The 20529-nt window shown below is 41.5% G+C and overlaps 1 protein-coding gene across 3 annotated transcripts in view; it reads left to right on the forward strand.

Moving 5' to 3' along the window:
• Positions 1 to 10653: 10653 nt before the first annotated feature.
• ARID2 (AT-rich interaction domain 2) overlaps positions 10654 to 20529 on the forward strand; it is a 165731-nt gene continuing 155855 nt past the window's right edge. For 2 of the 3 annotated variants that reach the window (XR_007772046.1, XM_050936013.1), the window contains exons 1-3: positions 10654 to 11250; positions 11411 to 11504; positions 12615 to 12712. Coding sequence is in view for 1 of the 3 variants with exons in the window: in XM_050936013.1 (XP_050791970.1) it covers positions 11159 to 11250; positions 11411 to 11504; positions 12615 to 12712 (284 nt within the window). In the remaining 2 variants the exon portion in view is untranslated. Of the gene's footprint in view, positions 11251 to 11410; positions 11505 to 11978; positions 12057 to 12614; positions 12713 to 20529 lie in introns of those variants that run through there. The other variant, XM_050936014.1, reaches the window with a different exon arrangement.

The following is a 20529-nucleotide window of genomic DNA, read 5'->3' on the forward strand; positions in this document are numbered from 1 at the left end:
CCTAACCTTTATACACTTTACTTTGAAACCTTAACATTCTTCCAAGGTAATCTGTGGGTGTGTAATTATATCTTGTGTTGATGTTTAGTCACCCCTTCCAGCTTACAGGCTTAAATTTTAATGTAAAAATAAAGTAATTCTGATGATAATAGCTAGCTCTTATATAGTGCTTTTTATCAGTAGACTAAAAGTGCTTTTCAAGGATGGTCAGTATCATCATCCCCATTTTACAGATTAGGAAATTGAGGCAGGGAGAGGCCTGCTGGGTGACAGTATGCCAGTGGCAGGTATAGAACCCAGTCTCCTGAGTACCAGATCAGGGCTCTGTCCACTATGACACATAATATGCCACTCAGAATTGTTCTTACAAAACACATAACAAATAACTTGGTTTCAGTGATCGCAAAATTTAGAAATAAACTGCTTTTGAAATAAATAAATAAATAAATTTCTGCCCAGGGACAGATTGTACTCCTAAATTCCTGAAGACAGTGCTTAGTAATGGAGTTCTCCATGAACTACTGTACAGTATTGCAAGCTTGACATTAAAAATATTGAATAAATATATCTGATTATGGCCACAGGGCCTGATTTGCAGAAGTGCTAAACACCACTATCTCCAACTAAAGATAATGGGAGCTATAAGAATTCAGCAAGCTCTGGTGGTATGGAGGGAAAGTCTGACCCACAATTTCTTAAAAGTTAAGATGGTGAGCGAAGAATGAGCCCGGACTGTTTGAAATGTATATACTAGAACAAATAACCTTCAGGGGGTTCATCTAGAGACAAGCATGTTTCACTTTTATGGTCTTCATACACAAGTGAAATTTGTAGCGTTAAAGAATTCTCATTTGTAAACTAATTAATAAATTAGAGTAATCTGTTCAAGGATGAAATGACACTAAAAGCAGTTTCATCTAGAGAAAGACCATACTTTTCAACCCAAGCTTGCCAAAAAATGACTTCACAGTTCTATCTGCATCATGGCATGCACTACAGGTAAGTCCTTGCATAGTCTGATTTGGGGGCACAAAATCTGCTACCAGAAAGCTGTTCTCCAGAATCTAAGTTACAACATTAAGGGTTAATGTCTCTTTTACCTGTAAAGAGTTAAGAAGCTCAGTAAACCTGGCTGACATCTGACTAGAGGACCAATAGGGGGACAAGATACTTTCAAATCTTGGTGGAGGGAAGTCTTTTGTTTGTGCTCTTTGTTTTGGGGGTTGCTTGCTCTTGGGACTAAGAGGGACCAGACGTCAATTCAGGCTCTCCAAATCTTTCTGAATCATTCTCTCATGTTTCAAACTTTTGAGTAACAGTCAGGCAAGGAGTGTTAGTCTTACTTTTGTTTTCTCAACTTGTAAATGTTCCTTTTTGCTGAGAGGATTTTACCTCTGTTTGCTGTAACTTTGAACCTAAGGCTAGAGGGGGTTCCTCTGGGCTATATGAATCTGATTACCCTGTAAAGTATTTTCCATCCTGATTTTACAGAGATGATTTTTACCTTTCTTTCTTTAACTAAAAGCTTTCTTTTTAAGAACCTGATTGATTTTTTTTCCTTGTTTTAAGATCCAAGGGGATCGGATCTGGACTCACCAGGAATTGGTGGGGGAAAGGAGGGAGAGATGGTTAATTTCTTCTGATTTGGGGGCACAAAATCTGCTACCAGAAAGCTGTTCTCCAGAATCTAAGTTACAATTGCAAAGCCTTAAGAACATGAATCAAGCATGAACATATGAAGTGCTATCTTACTAAGTCCCTGCAGACCCTGAGACAATAACTAAGAGCACCACCAAATATACTCAGGCCTACCCTTTCTTCTGATCCCTCCACCAGCCTGCCTCTTCAGCAGAGCTGAAAAAAGTGTACAGTAGCAACTCCTGAACAACTTCTCCACTAGACCTGCCAGGGAGTCTCTGGGAGTGAACAATTGCTCCTTAGCTCTGTGCACAAGGCTGGGTGGAAAACAGGATTCTTCCTGTCCCTGTGCTCCAGTTGCCTCCTGGGCCTGTTTATGCCCACCATTCTCAAGCAAGAATCATATGGAAGACACCCTCCTGGCTCAAAACTCAGAAATAGCAGGAGCTCTGTTTCTATGGGGCTGATAAACAAAAGTGAAGTATCTGGAGAAGAGCATGCCCATGTGCTCCTCCCAGAGCAGTGCAAGAGTGATGCCATCGTGCTAGTGCACGAAAGAGGATCCGAAACTGACTATACACGAAGTGCTATCAAAATGTGAAAAGTGAACCTCAAAACAAAGAAAAATGTATTTTCCACCAGCTTCTTTCAGTTTTGGTAATCTTAAATGTAACTTGTAACTACAGTAAGTACAATGTTTTCAGACAGTATGATATTTGAGGTAGTGTCCCTTTACTATCTGACCAATGAATAAGTTTGAGATTTTTCCTTTAGCTGAAAAAAAAGTTATACATGTACTACCACATTATTCAGGTAAATACAGCAGCCTGCTAAGCATCCTCAGTGCAGCTTTGCTAACCTGCTAATAGCTAATACTGAATATATATTACGTAGCTTAACAGTCAATAGTTTAAAAAGTCATACAGTAATTAAAAAAAAATTAAGTTCCCTTAAGTAACCATACAGTGACACTATTTTAAGCATTTCAAATCAGCTTGAACAATGGGACTGGACTAGTTAGTTCAATTTTATTAAGTTGTCTTCTTGTCAGATTCGCTTTCAGGTTTCCATTAACTAGCAGTTTTCTCAACTCTTTTCATAGTATGAGTAAGGCTGAAATTCATCAGTTGTCTCACTGACCACCTGGCCTTGAATTTGTGATTGCAGGAATCGCTTCCCTTTTCATTTACAATTACATAAAATCCCTCTGCTAACCAAAGCAATTGCTTATTCAGAGAACATTTAATGTATTTTTAGCTATCTTTTACTGCTGTTTAATAGGTGGAAATACAACAAAGATGAACCAGCATCACGTGACCAACAAATGTTTCATGGACCACTAGTGGAAAACTGGACAATCCACAATCTTGAGATCTTTTACACTAGCACAATGTTGGAACATCTGGACTTCAAACACTATGGGGGAAATGTCCACTGGAACTTTAAAAAAAAAAAACCAACAAACATTCCCCCCCACCCCCGCCAAACAACATAACATTTTATTGGTCTTTAGTTTTGTGAAAAATTTCTAAATAAAAAAATAACCCTTAAATTCAGCTCGAAGCATAACCCAATCATCTTCTTTTAACATTCAGCAGAAATACATTCAACAATACGGAATTTACCCCACAATTTCATATTTCAATTCAACTTTCACACATGCAATAGGAAATTAGTCCCCCATATAACACTGTACAGCAGGGGTCGGCAACCCATGGCACATGAGCCAATTTTTAATGGCACGCAGCTGCCTGCTGGGACTCCGCGTGCCATTAAAAATCCTGCTGACGCGGCAAGCTGCAGGATCTGCACTCCTGGGCCGGAGCGTCCCGCCGAGTGCAGCAAGCTGCCGGCCTCTCTCCTGCCTTCCCCCGAAGCTCTGTTGCCACGCGTGCAGCGCTCTGGGGGCTGGGGCTGCACACTCCCATGGGGCAGCGTTTGGCTCCGTGGGGAGGGAAAGACACTCCCCACTCATTCTGAGCCCTGCCGCCGTGTGCGCAGCGCTCTCAGGGGCAGGGCCGGCTGGTGCGCGGTGGCAGGGCTCTGGATGAGCAGGGATCCTCATGGTAAGGGGTCCGGGGGGTTGGATAAGGGGTGGGGGCAGTCAGGGGACAGGAGGAGTTGGATACTGGGGGGGGGGGGTGGTTGGTGCAGGGGTCTCTGGCAGGGGCAGAGAGCAGGGGGGTGGATGGGGCATGGGAGTCTCGGGGTCTGTTAGGGGATGGGGGGTGGATAGGAGTCAGGGCAGTTAGGGGACAAGGAGCAAGGAGGGTGGGGGGTCTGGTAGCCAGAACTTCTGGGTGGGGGCTGTCAGGAGGTAAGGGTGTGGAGAGGGTTTGGGGCAGGCAGGGAGCAGGGGGAGGCTGTATGGGTCCAGAGTTCTGGGGGTCCTGTCGGGGCAGGGAGCGGTTAGATAGGCATGGGAGTCCCGGGGGTTCTGTCTGGGTGCGGGGGTGTGGATAAAGGGCGGGGCAGTCAGAGGACAGGCAGGTAGGGTCCTAGGGGGACAGTCAGGGGACAACGGGCAGGGAGGCTTAGATAGGGGGTGGGGTCCCAGGAGGCAGTAGTCGGGACAAGGAGCAAGGGGGAGGGGGTTGGGGGGGCAGCAGTCACCAAGCCCTCTGCCTTGAGCCCTGCATCCCCGCACACACCCCAGGCCCCTTCCCTGATCCCTGTACCACCCAGCCCTCTGTTGACTCCTTCACCCCCCGCATGACCCCAGCCCTGACTCTGGCACCCACACATACCGAGCCCCCCCACCCTGATACCTGCACCACCTCACATGCCCCCAGCCCTCTGCCCTGAGTCTTGCACCCCCCATATCCCATGCACCTCACACATCTCCATCCCCACCCTGAGCACCAAACAGGAGCTCCTGCACCCCCACTCACATTCCCACCTGCACCCCTCACACCAAATGGGAGCTGCCCAGGTAAGTGTCCCCACACCCAAACCACCTGCCCCAACCCTGAACCCCCTCCCTCATTCTAGCTCCTGGTCAGACCCTTCACCCCCAGCCCTCTGCTCAGTCCACTCCCACCCTCAGCTCACTGCAGAGAGAGGAAGAGAATGGGCCAGAACCAGGGAGAAGTTAGGTACCCACTGTATGTGGGCAAGGCCAGGACCCCAGACTGGCAGCGGGCTGAGTGGATCCGGCAGCCAGGATCCCAGTTGGCAGGAGCCAGCGGATGGAACCCCTGAGCGGCAGTGGGCTGAGCCACTCAGCCCACTGCCAGTCTGGGTCCCGGTTGCTGGCCCCACACAGCCTGCTGCTGGTCAGGGGTTCTGGCTACCAGACCCTTCCCAGCCAGGGTCCTGGCCGCAGGCCCCACTCAGCCCACTGCCGGCCTAGGTGAATGGAACCCCAGATCAACAACGGGCTGAGCGGGCCGGTGGCGTAAAATCAACATTTTAATTTCATTTTAAACGAAGCTTCTTAAACATTTTGATACCTTGTTTATTTTACAATACAACACTTGTTTAGTTATAGAGAGAGACCTTCTAAAAAACATTAAAATGTATTACCGGCACACGAAACCTTAAATTAGAGTGAATAAATGAAGACTTGGCACACCACTTCTGAAAGGTTGCCGACCCCTGCTGTACAGTATCAGCATTAAATTTAAGCACAGCTGTCATGGCATCAGAAAGATACTACTACCACCAAACAATCCAGACCAACTCAGGTGTAATTGCAAAGCAATGCTTTCACAGTGGCTAGTCATGCTTACTTTAGAGATTAAGCAAATGAATTGAATGTAAGCAATAGAGTATTTCTTTTAAGAATTGTACCAGTTGGCCATCCCATATGCAAATCTCTGAATTCTACCATTCCCCAGATATATTTACCACAGTATCACCACTTTCACATCATTCAGAGCCTCAGTTTTAATATCTTTGCATTACAGGTATGCTAGTCTTGAATTTACATACTGCAAGTACTTCTCCTTTAATTGCGTTATACATAAAAGTTGTTTTTCAAAAAAGTCTGAAAATTTTGGACTTACTATTAAATAGTAAGTACATATTGTTACATGTAACAAGAATTTTTTTTAAAAAGTTTACTTGCATGCAACAAGACTTGGTATATAGTGAGTTTTTCCTTTTATTTGTGTGTGTGGAGGGATGGAGGGAGAATTCTACACAGTAACACTACAATGAACACTTAGTTTTTTAAAAACAGGAAAGTAGAAAACAGATTAGTAGAATTTAGGAAGTATAATTCCTGAATTTACTTAAACCAAGGTTTTCAGATTGACTAGTTATGAGATGATGGTATTTGTTATTGAGATTAGGGGTTTGCAGAACTGACCCTTTAAATACTTACATGAAGAGTCTCAGCACCTTCAGTGGGACTACTCATGGGTAAGAATTTACAGACCTGCCATCATATTGCAGGTTCTTTTCCACTTTAAATATGATAAAACAAGCATGGTACATTAAAATTCAGTATATGCTTAAGAGTATATGCTATTTTTTTAAATAGGATAATATTGCACAGTTCAGTAAAGATATTTATCAATGATCTGCAGGTTTTTAGTAACGTCTTCTTTAAAACAGCCAGTACTCAAAAGTGTAATAAAGAATTAAAAAGCATTAAATGGTAAATAGGGGGAAGGAAAAATGGCAGGTATTCTATACTTTTGCTCAGTAAATACCCCTTGTTAGAGAGAGTACACTTTTCAGTATTTGTGAGCTGTGCAAACATCGAAGTCTTGAAGTTAACGCCAACACTTCTACATGTGTTGTTACTAAAAATGCTTGAAATATATCTGACTGTCATGTGAAGTGTCTGACTATTTCTCCTGTAGCCAAATGCTCAACCCACAATTATAGTTACAGTATTCCTTTCCAACATTTCATCCTATACTGCACAGTACCATGTGCACAACTTAAGAAATGCATTACATAACTGCCCTCTCTAGCCCATATAATGGGCTGCAATTACCAAAAAATACTAGCTGAGAAAATACACTAGCACTTCAATTTCAAGAACTTACAAATTACTGAGATAGGAGTTCCTATCAACATTTGGCTAGCAAAATTACATTTCTGATTAGCAGTAACTACCATTTCCAAGCAGCAAGAGTAGCAAAAACAAGAATGAAAAGGGCCAGTGAGAAAAGGTGAGCAACATTTCACTCTCCAGAAAAGGAGAAACACAGTAGAGTAGTAGTGTGCTAACAATGCTGCTGTGACCTGGCCTGTAGAGAGCAGCAGTTGGACAAATAGGTTGCAAGCATAACAGAGGAGACTTACAAAATAACAGTAAGCGGAGATTCAGACAAAATGGACTAACTGGAACTATAATTGTGAAACAAAATCCCCACTGCTCTACATCATACTTGTCTCCCCACCCCCTTTAAAAAAAATTTTACAGTATAAATAATCTTAGATCAATCATTAAATCTGCATGATCTACAAGAACATAAAAAATTAAAGTAAATCAACTGCCCTGTATGTATAATCTAAACAATTTTTGTAATTTAGGTTTTATTTTACATTTTATACCAATTTAAGTTACAATTATAAGAACCATACAATAATAATGAAGGGAAGCTACAGTAAGGCAGTGGCATTTTGTTCTTTCTACCTACATTTGATCTATGACTTTTTAATATGTCACACTAGAAGATATTTCATAACCTTTGAACACCACTCATTTCAAGTGATTGCTGTATATTCAGAATTCCAATTTAAAAAAAAAACAAAAAAACAAAACCAACAACCCTCACCTTTCAGAACCATGAACAATGCACCAAGACAAAAAAGTCACCTTTGGAGAAATTCAGTAAAATCTTAATTTAATTCCTTCTCCAACCCGTCCCCCATCGTTTATCCTGGAGGAAGCTACACTTTTACTACAAGAAATAAAAAGCATTGCAATATTGCAAACATTAGTTACAAAACCATAAGAAATGGAACCTAGCTATACCAAATTAAAGTATAAAGATCAAACCATTGTTTAAATTTAAAACATATATTGTTAAGATGTCAGAGTCACGGGTTAGAGTCTAACATAGACATTTTATACCTTGCTGTTAGCTAATGAAAACTGAAGCGTCAACCTAATAGGCCGATTCCATAGGCCCGCACTAAAACAACCAAACAGTAATTAAGTGCTGAAATTGACCTAATTAACTAAACTAAGAACCCAGATCTTCCTGCAGCTCCTTGCAGGTTTGCTAGATTCCTACAGCAATAAAGTTACATGAACTGAGCTGCCAACCACGAGCTCAAGAGTGGAGAGCTTTAAGAGCAAGGAGCGAGCTCGGAACAAGGCCTCCAGGAGGAGACAGCAAATCCGCTCCCATCCCCACTGCAGCTCGCAGTGCACACCCAGTGCCCGAGACCTATCCCCCACGGGGAACCTCCCCGCCGGCGAGATCAAGGCAGCGCCTTGCTGCCGAGCATCCCAGATGGCACCGGGCAGAACCATCGCCCCGACCACGGAGCCACAGCTCCGGAAGGTCCCCGCAGAGCTCTCGCTGCCGGCTGGTCCCAGCGCTCAAATCGCCGCTTCGCCCGCTGCTCGCCTCCCCCGCGCAATGCGCGCACGCTTTATAGAAAGTCTCTTCTCGGGGGCGGGGGGCCGGTGAAGTCCCTCACTACCCGTAACGTCGCTTCGCCGCCGCCTTCTGCGTCTCTGCCACGGCCAAGTCCCGCGTTTTGTTGACAGCTCTGTGGGCACAAAATGGGGCTGCAGCCGCTTCCATGGGCGCCGCCATTTTGTGAGGAGCCGCCGTTGTAGCTGCTGCTGCACCCGCAGCCTCAGTAGCGGCGGCAACGGCAGCCAGGCGTGTTGGAACGGCGGCAGGGGTCTGTGTAATGGTTGAATACAGTGACCCCCTCTAGGGAATCCCCAGCTGACAGTTACGTAAGGGACCGTGCGCAATTGCTGTGCTTAGCACGGAAACCCACCTAACCCTGCTACGCAATCTGACTATCCTTCTCTCTGCCCCCACCCGGACTGCATACAGGCTAGAAAAATGATTCACCTCTGCCAAGTCTCACTCACTTAGGGAGACCCACCCCTCTTGAGTTCAGAAGCATTTTAAGGCATGGTTAAAACTGTCTCCCGCTCGTGAGAAAGGCTTTTGCTGTGTATGTTTCAATTAGATATTTAGACCCCAAGTCTTTATTTTCTTTTAAATCCCTCATTCGTATTATCTCAGCTTTGGCAGCCTTGTATACGCTACTGTTGAAATACCAACCCCCTCAAAATATCATAGGGGTGCTGATCTGAATGTTCTTTGGGTTCAAACTGAATTAGGGACATTTTAAAAACAAGGCTGAGTGATACTTTATACATTTTTCACACAGAATACACAACGAAATCCTCCATCCAGAGAGGGAGAGGCTTGAAATACTGCCTGAGAGTTAATTCCAAACAGAGGGATTTCTGCTTCCCCCTCTCCACAATGAGTGTGACCTAGAGGGCAGCTCCTTTCCAACATCTTACTATATCTCTGTCTCTGTGGGTACATTCAAGCTGAAAGAGCAGTCAAGTTAAAAGAAAAAAAAAATCTTACGTAAAAAATGGTTTATTCTCTTAAGTAAGTTAGTACAGGGAGTATAAGGGAATTATATTTTTCCTTTAAGTGCTCACTTGGGGTCATAATGTGCCATTGGTTTTAAAACAGAACTTCTTACTGACTTTAATGAGGAATTCTGCTTAAAAACTGCTGAATATGGCCTTGGATTTCAGTTTATTGTCTGTGAGAGAGAAATGTTTCTCCGTAGTCTTATAAAGTGGAACAAGTGCTCACCTCAAGTTCTATCTACTCTATGAGAAGGACAAGTGTTCACCTGGATTATCACTTGCTGGTCTGTAAATGAGGGATGAGTGTTAGGGAGGACTCACCTGAGATCCCATTTACTGTATGATCCCATTCCCCCTTCCACCCACCCCCACTTACTTTAATGGGAGCGGAATGGTGGCCTGGATGAAAAACTATAAAGGCATTCACTTGGGTTCCTACATACTATATGAAGGACAAGAGTTTACCTGGAGTCTCATTTATTGTATGCCAGGGGACATGTGGTGGCCTAGATGCTGGACCTCATTATAAGAGACATCCTGTTCAATCAGCAAAGAGTCCTGTGGCACCTTATAGACTAACAGAAGTTTTGGAGCATGAGCTTTCCTGGGTGAATATCCACTTTGTCAGATGTTCAATGTCTATGAGGGACAAGTTTCCCTCCCTATGAATTGTATGAGGACCAATATTAGACAGAAGCATACACGTGGAAATCCCATTAACTGCTCACAGGCATATATGTGACTTTGTCTGGGGTGTAGTATTAATAAAATTGTTTAATTACAAAGAATATCACTTCTTAACCAGAAAGAAAATATTTACCTAGCAAGATAATTCACTCCCCTAGTGACATACCTGCCTAAGAGATCACTCATTTAAGGGATCAGACTTCCTCATTGGGAATATTTTACAATATTTAACCTCTTACAGGAGTTTGGGGGCCTTTGAATGAAGTATGTAAAATCCCCCTTATCATTCAAAATGACTTAGAGTGATGAGACACCCAAAAGTTTGGTTTTAAGTCAAAATCCTCCCTTGACCCCTTAATTTTGTTAACTCAGTACATTTGATTTAGGCCAATAATTTTAATACAGATATTTCAAATCAAACTTTCCTGTTTCCTTGTTTCTCCCTCGAATAAGTCACTGGAATAATTCGTCCCTTTAAAGCCTGGGAAGAAGGGCACATTTCCCCTATCCCTAACCCTGGAACAACCGGTAGTAGCCGTTTTTCCCCGTCCCTCTTCTCCTTCTCCCTTTTCTCTTTCCGCCTGGCTTTGTGTGAAGTTTGCGGCACATTGCAGATGAGCCCTTAGTGGCGAGAGGAGCCTATTGTTCCCCGCCAGGAACTGCTTGCTGGGGCTGTGCTGGCTTTCGCCTTTCGAGCTGCCTTTTGCAGTACCTGGGCCGGCCTCTGGGGTTCGCTGTGTTGCGCTCTCGCCCAGGCAGCCGCACGGCGGCCTCAGATCTTTTTGTCTGAGAGAGAAGAGAAGTGAATCCCGCTGCCGCCGCCGCCGTACAGTGTGTGTGTGTGAGAGAGAGGGAGAGGGAGATTGCATGGAGCCGCGTCTGTAACACACACACTGTCAATACCTCACTCCAGCTCCCCCGCCCCACCACAACACTAACCCAATTCATTGTGTGATCCAGCAGCACCATGTTGAGTCTCATGTGCAGGCTGGATCGGTTGGGTTTGTGGTGCTGAGACAGGCAGCGGCAGGAATTACTGAGAGGTGCCCCTCTCCCTCCCTGTGTGTCTCTGCCTGTGTGTTGTGTGAAGACGGGACTCGCAATTACCACGCTCTCGGGGGCTCCCTTATTCCTTTTAAACTTTTTTTTTAAACAAGCCCCTCTCCATGGCTGATCCCCGGCCGAGCACGGGCACCTGGGTCTCGTAAAGACAAGGAGGAGCCGGGGATTGTTGTTGTTGTTGTTTTTTTAATTGGATTTTTTTAAGAAAACCTTTTTTAATACAAAAAAATGGCAAATTCGACGGGTAAAACCCAACCAGACCAGCGGAGAAAGGGACTCGCTTTCCTGGACGAGCTGCGGCAGTTTCACCACAGCAGAGGGTGAGGAAAATGGGGAGATGGAAGGGGAGGGGGGGAGGCTTTTAAACCGGCCAGATCCAACTTCCAGCCCCTTCCCTGAAGGACACGGCAGCCCCTATGAGGGGAGAAAAGGGGGCAGAGTTGACAAGTTGTGTTGTTTTGTGTGTATCGCCTTTGGCAGGTCTCCTTTTAAGAAGATCCCTGTGGTGGGTGGGAAGGAGCTGGATCTTCACGCTCTCTACACCAGAGTCACCACTTTAGGCGGATTTGGGAAGGTGAGTGGAAGTTTTAATTTGGGTTTCCCTCCCAGTAACCTCTTCTCAAAAGTCTCCTCTGACCCTCGGGGGCAGAGAGGGGAGGTGGGGTGGCCGGGAAGCGTCCCATTGAAAGCCGGTAAGGGAAGGTGGGGGGTGGAAGAAGGAAGGAAGCAGGCAGGCAGGTTGGTGGCTTGGCCTTGTTGGTAGAGAGATGAAGGGGGATCGTTGGGGGTGCACCGTACACACTGCTTGTGCCTCCCTTTCCTCCTCCACAGCCCCCTTTTCCCTTCCCCTCTTCCCTCGGAGAAGGAGAGAGAGCAGAGTGTGTAGGTGTGCGTGTGAGTTTGTTTCTCTCGCTTGCGATTGCTGCTTTCTGTGTGTTTCACACAAGCAGAGACGGAGAGGAGCGTCTGAGTGCAGTTTTAGTGCAACTCAAAATTAGCGGGCATGTTTAACATCGATAATCGGCACGGAGCATGGGCTAGGAAATGATCCTCGCAGCCGGGGGGGACTAGGCGCTGCCCTCGGAGCCCTTCCCGGAGAGAAATAACAAAAGGGGCACCCAAGACGGTGTGTAATCAAATAGCCATCTTTAGGCTTCAAGGCTAGGGACAGAAATGTAGGCCTCAAATGAAAGGCCTCTCTGTGTCTATGGATCTGTCTTGGGGGGGACTCACCGGGACGGCTCCCCTGAACCCCGGACGCCAGTGGGCGCCCCCTCCAAGACTTTGGTGAATCATTTTAAACTTCTTTTGGTTTTTAACGGACCGCGTTAGGATTTAAAAGGGGGCGACAGAGGGACTCCCGATTGGTTATTGTCCAGGCAGTAAAAACAAAACAAACAACTCCAAAACAATATAATCCCTCCGTTTCCCCCAGAATAACCAAATACATTAAATAAAATGTAAAATAGTGGTGAGGGGCTGGGTTATACCTGAGAGGAGACCACCAGGGACTGTCAATGAGAAATATAGCCATATATCCCATATATATAGATATAGATCTTTCTCTGTATAGTTTTCATATATTTATTTGTTTCATGGCAGCCCGTATTCCTTGTAATGTTCACTATCGAGGATATGTATTTGTGTGTGTTGTGTATCTCTGTCTGTATGTTGTTTTTGACAGGTATCTGAGAAGAATCAGTGGGGAGAAATTGTAGAGGAGTTTAACTTTCCCAGAAGTTGTTCTAACGCTGCCTTCGCTTTAAAACAGTATTACTTGCGGTAAGTGCTGATAAGGGCTCTTTCAATAGTATTATTGAGCATGGGATAGCATTTTATTTTCAATGTGTGTAAATTTAAAAGCAACCCCACCCACCAAAAATACTCTGAAATAAAGCACTTCCTAACTGATTATTGAACAATTTCACTGGTCAGTTGAAAGTAACTATGTTGTGATTGTTTATATTTGTAATCTGTTTTGTTATTGTTTATATTTGTATTTTACGTCTGCCAGCCTTAAACCTATCAGGTAAACTTTAGTCCGTAAACAATAGTCAGAGGCCTTTTTTATGGATTATTTTAAATTGACAGTACAGTAAAACTGATACTAGCAACCAAATTAGTATATTAGTTATTGAAACTTTGTGTCATTTCAGCGCAATAAAATGTCTATTGGTAGACTTGGTTACCTGTTTATGAAGTTAAACTCTGGTTTAAAAATACATATTTTGTGGAAACATAGTTTGCTTCTCAACAATATATAAATACACAATTATCAGCTATTTGTAGTATACAGTATTTTCAGTTGATTTTTATCACCTAGAGTTGTCAAATAGAATATTTTATTTTTTTTCAGTTACTTAAAAGTGTCAGTTTCCTGCATTTCCTCCCCCCCCCCAGTGATCTTATTAAGTTCCTTAAAGTAATGCTAAGGGTTATTTTTCTGACCTTTATGAACCTTATAGTGCATCTTTCAGTTTGGTACATGTGCTTCTGTTCAGTTACTAAATGGTCTTTTATTAATGTTAATTATAACTTTTATCAACTGTAATCTACATGAAAATATTCTTACATCTATTCTAAAAGTGTTTGCCATATGTTTAAGGAGCCAACGTTTATGTTTTTTAATTATATATATTACAGTAATTTTCCAATTTTTTAATGACAAAATTGATACAGGCTGTGCTTTTTGTATGTGGTATATCCTCTGTTGTTTTAATTGTCGATTTTTGTTTTCTCACAATGCACAGAAGTTATATCTGTCTCAGGTTAGCATTCTGAATTAGAAAATGCAGTAATTGCACAGGTGCACTTTCTATTGGCTGTCCTAGATTGACTTCCAGCTTGAAGCTGTAGAGTTCACAGCACTGTGTAGAGCAGTTATTGAGTTACAGTCAAGTCTGGAAAACCTTAGTCAGATATCTGTAGCTACTGGATTTGTTTGTGATGGCATGTTATTTCTTTAAAATCCCCACCAATTGAAGAAATAAACTTTTCTAACACTATGTACTATTTTAATGGCTATTAGTGGGCCTAGGAATAAATTTGGAATCTCATTTTTGGGTGTTTTCCATCAATTTTTGTTTGTTTGTTTTATTAAAGTGCAACATTGAGAGAATATTGCTAAAGATGTGCTGGATGACAGGAATTGCTTTTTGCTTTTTTTAGTTTTCCTAATGGACTATGAGATCTCAAACTCCTGAAAAATGTACTAAAGTTGTAATATGATGATTGTTGTCTGACCCCTCCTTCTTTCGTGTCCATGTTTTCAAATCAATAAATGTCAGAATACTCAAGCTTGTTGCGCTAATAGGTTGTATACTCTTTGGGACAGTTACTGTGCCTTCTTCTGTGTTTTGAAAGTGTCTTACACCCTGTGGTCTTTAGCACAATTCAAATATTAAGTAATTTAAAATATATAATGTGCCATTTTTTATTTAAAAATACATTGGATTCTTAGTAGACCAAATCACTAAAAGTTTGTATATTGTTACCATAGTAGTATTGGAAGGGTATTAAAAATACCAATTTTTTCTAAAAGATTTACATGAACAGTCATAACAGCTTTAAAAGAACTGTATTTGATTTTATGTTAGTGAAAATAATTTTTTTTTAAAAATTGTTAAAATGAAAAATCTTTAAGAACAGTTTACATTTTTCATGGATTTCCAATTTTTAGATGGTATAGTTCAAGAGCAGCCTATCAACTATTTTTTCATAATTTTTGCTATTCTTGTTTGGCTCATTGTTGGTAATTCCATTGGAAGATGAAATGTTTACTTAACTAACTTTTTTCCCTCCACTCCACGCTCATTGGTTTGTTATTGCAAGGTTGTAGTTGGGGTACTGACTTTTTGTTTGTTTGTTTGTTCAGGGTTTTTTTTGGGTGGGGGGGGAAGAGGTGAGGAGAAGAGAAGGAAGAAAGACACCAACACACACATTTTTAAAAATAACTAGTGATATTTAGTGCCTCATTGCCTGACTTAATATTCCTTAAAGGGGCCTTATTTTCATGAATTGTTGGACATCTATCTTCTGAATATCAGGCCCTTGTGAGGAGGTACAGTTTAGGTACACAAAATCATTAGTTACTTTTCAAAATCTTGGCCCACAAATTTTAAGGACTTTTGCAAACTGAACTGGTCAAAATTTGGGCCTAACAACCTTAGAAGTTTTTCCCAGTATGTAACATTGGGCCTGGATCCTGTAAAGAGACCTGCACAGGAGCCCTGTTGAACTCTATGGCACTCATTGATGTTCACTGTTTGTGCCACCTGAGACACATTGTGCATACACCAAGAAGAAGAATCACGTGGATACCTTAGCAGGTTTGGAGCCTTGATAGTTTGTGATAGTAGGAAGCTGTATCTTTCTGTGAAGCATCTGGCACTGCACATTGTTTGAGATAAGATCTCAAACTAGGTGGACCATTAGCCTGTTTTGCTATATCGTCTCTTAGGTTTGTGTCATTTTGATTTAAAATTATTGCGTAAATAGCTAGCTATTTGTATGACACACTGGTGATCCATTTGTCTTCATCAAATTGAATGTCTTGTCAAAGACAAACCACACCCTTTATCAGGTAGTGAGGGGGGTTGTTTTGTTTTTAAACTGTAACTATTTTTTCATGTTGACTGTTGTGGAATTTTGCCAGATGAGTGTAAGAGTGTGTTTTAGCCTTTATTAAAAACATAAATTTCAAACTGGATACGCTCCTGATCCCATGATAAACAATTCAAATAAGCTAAAGAAAATTCTCCAAAAATTATATGTGAGAGACTGCGTTAATCACACTAACTGTTTGACTACATTTGCTTTGAATTGTCTGACAGGTACAGCAATTCATGCGCTATGATTCTGTAGTGAGCAGTCAAAAGCCACAGTGCCAGTAACTACTGACGGACTTTATTTGTTAATATAGTGGTGTAAGTCTCTACAATAGCAGTTAGTGTAATTCCCTTGGATCTTAGTGCAAATTAGATGTTTCATGTCAATTGAGATGAATTAGTAAAGCATTTTCCAAATACTTCTGTGTGGGTGCTTTGCAGTGTTAAAGGAAACATTTTAATATGGGGCAGTACATGTAAATAGTGGTCAAAAGCATGGTTTTACATTTCTTGTCATCTATGCCTTGGTAAACATGTTGGCAAAAGAGAATTTTAACAAAAAACAGAAGTTTATTTCATGTAATGGTTGGGTAGGCCACCAGTCATACAAACAGTTGCCCTGATGTGGCCCTTCCATCCATGTGGAGTCCTGTTAGTGTAACTTCATGTGGGCATAAACCTACAGGGATGTATCTGTTTGTAGGTTCTGTGCCTGTAGCTGTATATGGGGAGCAGGTGGTAGGAGGGAAGAGAATTTAAAACCAAAGATGGAACATGGGTGGCTGAATTAAAAATCACTGTTACAGAGACATGAATTCTTTCTTTTAATATATTTGTGGTGGTTAGAGAAGTTAGGCTAAAGATTGTTGTTTCCTTTAGATATCAGGTAGAATGAGTTTAAATTTCGGTCATGTAAGTAATTTTTTTGAAATTGTGAAGCTGTTTTGTAAGTGAACTCATGCTAAAGATAAAGGCAGCAAAAAGCAGAATGAGTTAATGTTAGGGGCACAGGAGAATAAGAAGGGTTTTAATAAATATCAAGGGGGAAGAAGTAGTAGTAAAGGGAAAGTAGGTCAGTTAATAAATGAGGAAAGGGATTAAATTAATTATTAAAAAAGACCATCATACTGAACCACTTAAACAAATTTTATCTTTAATGAGAAAAATAAACAAGTTTGGACAATTATGAGCTGAGGAAAACCTTAAATATAGCTATTCATGAAGAGTAGGTAGAATACTTGAAGAAAAATCTGAACAGTTTTATAAATCTGCTGAATTTTGAGGTAATACGAGATTGGAGAAAAGCAAATATAGTTCTGATTTTCAAAAAAGGAGAATCACCCTAGCAATTAGACCCTCAGAAAAAAATCTAACCTCTATTCCTCATAAAAGAATGGAACAAATATTGAGAAAATCCCCTCGTAATATAATGGAACCATGCACAATAAGTAGTCTGGATTTATAAAGAACAGATTTTTGCCAAACTATGTTGATTTTCCTTCTTTTTTTTTTTTTAAATGTTCAAAATTAGGTTTTAATCTTGCAGCTGGACCTGTACAGGCATCAGTAATTTCTGCATGGATACAAAGATTCATGTGCCTGTTGGATCTGGTTGTAGGGTCAGGGGACTGGGCCATGGTGGATGATGGAAAACTTATAGCTGAATTTATTTAAATTTGAGTAAAACGTCTGAAATATTCTCTCTCAAAATCTCACTTCAAATTATTTAAAAATATAGCCAATCTTGTGGATTTAAAAACTGATTGAAGAACCATAAACAAAACAAAAAATGATAAATAGCAAAGAATGGGGGACATGCATAGTGCGGAACTGCCAAGATCTTTTGTGTCCAGCTTAAGGCCTCAGTCCTGTAAAGAGATCCACTGGTACAAATGCATAGTCACATAGACTTAGTTCCATTACAGCTTCGAGACCGTAATTGTCTTTATTAATGATCTTTAAGGGAAAGTGAACAGCATACTAAAGAAATTAGCAGATGATGCTAAACTGGAGAAAGTTGCAAATACCAGTGAGGACAGAGAAATAAAAGAAATAGACCTAGAAAGATTAGAGACATTGGCAGCAAATAACAAAATGAGATTTAGTTTTGAAAATTCAAGCTAAATATCTCGGGGGCAATAATCCAAAAACAGGTATTCGGTGTGAGGGAATAACCTGGAAAGCAGTAATGCTGAAAAAGAGATGAGAGTGATAGTGAACAGCAAATGAGATATCAGGGGCCTGATCATCCTGTCAGTTACTTGTGCATACGGCTCCCATTGATATTAATGGGAGTTCTACATGCTACTGACAGAATGATCAGGCCCCAGGTTGCAATGTGCTATGGCAGCAGAAAAGGCCAACATAATTTTAGGCTGCATACACAGAGGCATCATGTCACAACAGTGGGGTAATGGTCTCTCTTCTAGGACACTAGTATGTCTGCATCAGGAATACTGTTTTTACTTTCAACACCTCATTACCAGGTGGAACAAATAGGAGTTAAACACTGGAATAAATTGTCTAGGGAGGTTGTAGAACCTCCATCATTGGGGATTTTTAAGAGTAGGTTGGACAAACGCTGTAAGGTGTGGTCTTGATAATACTTAGTCCTGCCTTGAGTGCAGGGGACTGGACTAGATGACTGCTCGAGGTCCCTTTCAGTTCTATAATTCTATGTTTAGAAGACTTTTGGGATTGATTTAAAGGGAAAGACTGAGATAAATATGTGTTGCTTGACTAAGCAAGGACTATAGTGGCCAGGGTGATATCCATCCTACAGACATTTCACAGGTTTTAACACTTAAAAAGGGGTGGGATTATTTAAAGTAGTGTAAGAGGCTGTAATAAGAAGTAATGGGATTAAATTAATAAATAATACATTTAAACTAAATAGCAGGCCAAACTTTTAAAGTAAGATCTACTATATTGTGGAATAGCTTGCCAAGAAAATGGTGGAAACCCGATTGCATGGATCATTTAAAAATAAACTGTTTGGAACAAGGGAGAAAAACAGCATTGATGTGGAGATGGAGCAGATGATGTTATAGGTGTTGTCTATCCTTGAATAATACTTTAAGGGAGGCTGTCATTTACTACAGGTTTTACTGGAACACTATGTGCTTCACCTTAAAAAGCTATATCACTTAAATTTTATCACAGACCCTGAAATGATTGCAAGAGTAGAGATCACATATGGCTGTTAATTGTTAGTGTGTGGTTTTTTTTTAATTCGTTCTTAATGAAAAATAATTTATAGTTCGTGCTTCCATCAAGCAGTTGAGGCCTTGGTTTGAAGGCTTAGGGAAATATTTTAAATACTTGATGGAGAATTTTGTTTTAGTTATAGTAGTACTGTTGGTGCCTCTACTGTCAAGGCTAAACTTGATTTTTTGAGATTAAATATCTTGGTCATTTCAAATCTCAGGGTGTCTCTTGGTAAGAGTTATTTATTTAGATGGATTCTGTCTCCCCACCAATGTACTGGCAGTCTGCTCAATAGTTAATATAGCCTCAGTGTTGTAAAACTTGCACTTGGAGGAGAGGGGTGTTTGGGAGCCAGCAGCAAATGAGGGAGTTAGTGGTAGCGTGGTTATGTTAAAGTTGTTCTGTCTGAAAACTCAACCAAAAGTCCCTGAAGCAAGGGTGAAGAGACAGGGCCTCTATGCAGATGGCCCTCGCCTCCATCGAATCCCTGAGATCTTCAGTGAAGGGGCAAACACCTCTCTGCTGCTGAACAAGCTGGTGAAAACTCTGTGAAGTGAACTTTGTGGTAATTTTTTTTCTCCTGGTTCCTTCCTGTGGGCTTTTCTGTTGGAGGTAATGATCTGGATTCTCTGCTGCTAAACTTACAAATATTTATTTATTTATTTACTTATTTATTTATGGCAAGACACTATACTTCAGTGTTAACACATAGTTCTGAATTTCTTTGTAAGTACTTTAAATATATATTTAAACTGACAGTTACGTGCAGTGACTTGTAATTTACAAAAATATAACCTTTTGGTAACAGCTCTACTTATTGTGATTACACTAAGACCTGTTCAGTCTTCTGCTAACTGGTGAAAGGTTATGGGGGCCATTTTATTATGTAAAAATTGTGTTTATATTTTCAGACATAAAAATAGCAATTGTAACCATTTGAGTTTCAAATATAGGATGAACAGAAAGAATACTTGTTAGTGCAAGACTCCTGCTTGTTCCCTAGTGAAGTGGAATAAGGCGGTGGGCAGGGAGACGAGAGGTTCAGAGTTCTTTTCCCTTCATCATCTGACAGGTTTAAATTCTTTGCAATTAACACACTTAATGAGTAATATAGTTTGCCCTCATTTGCCGGTGAGATGCCTGAGGGCAGGTCTACACTGAAAAATTAAGTCGACTGAAGTTATATTGACATGCAACCACCACAGTAATTAAATCTAGGCTCTTTTTGTCAGCAGTGTGCATCCTGAGCAGGAGCGCTTGCATCAGTTTAACTGTCAGTGTGGGGCATTGTGGGACGGCTTCTGAAAGGCAACAACAGTCGATGTAAGCAACGCAGTGTGTACACTGACGCTGTCGATTTAACTACGTTGGCCTAAGCACTGGGCTTCTCGCGGAAGTGGAGTTATTAAGCGGGTGTAGTGAGTGGGCTACATTGGTGGGAGGTACATTTAAGTGTAGAGGCTTACAGAGTTAGGTCAACGTAAGCTTACCACTACTCTGTAGTGTAGACCAGGCCTAAGACACACAGAAGTTAAGCCAATTACATTGAGAGCATATATCAGAGCTGAGAGTGGAACCCAGGTATCTTATGTGTAAGACCCTTATCTTATCCAATAAACTTCTTCCAGTCTCTGAGCCTTAGTTAAGCTATCTATAAAAGGGGCTATTAATGCTTACTACCTTTGAAATCAATAGCTGAACAAGCACCATATTAGTGCAAAGTAGTAGTATTTGCCATGTTTTGTAGATGGGAAAATTGAGACACCGAAAAGCTAAATCAGTAAC

The sequence above is a fragment of the Gopherus flavomarginatus genome, chromosome 1, assembly GCF_025201925.1.
Source record: "Gopherus flavomarginatus isolate rGopFla2 chromosome 1, rGopFla2.mat.asm, whole genome shotgun sequence".
Taxonomy (NCBI): Eukaryota; Metazoa; Chordata; order Testudines; family Testudinidae; genus Gopherus; species Gopherus flavomarginatus.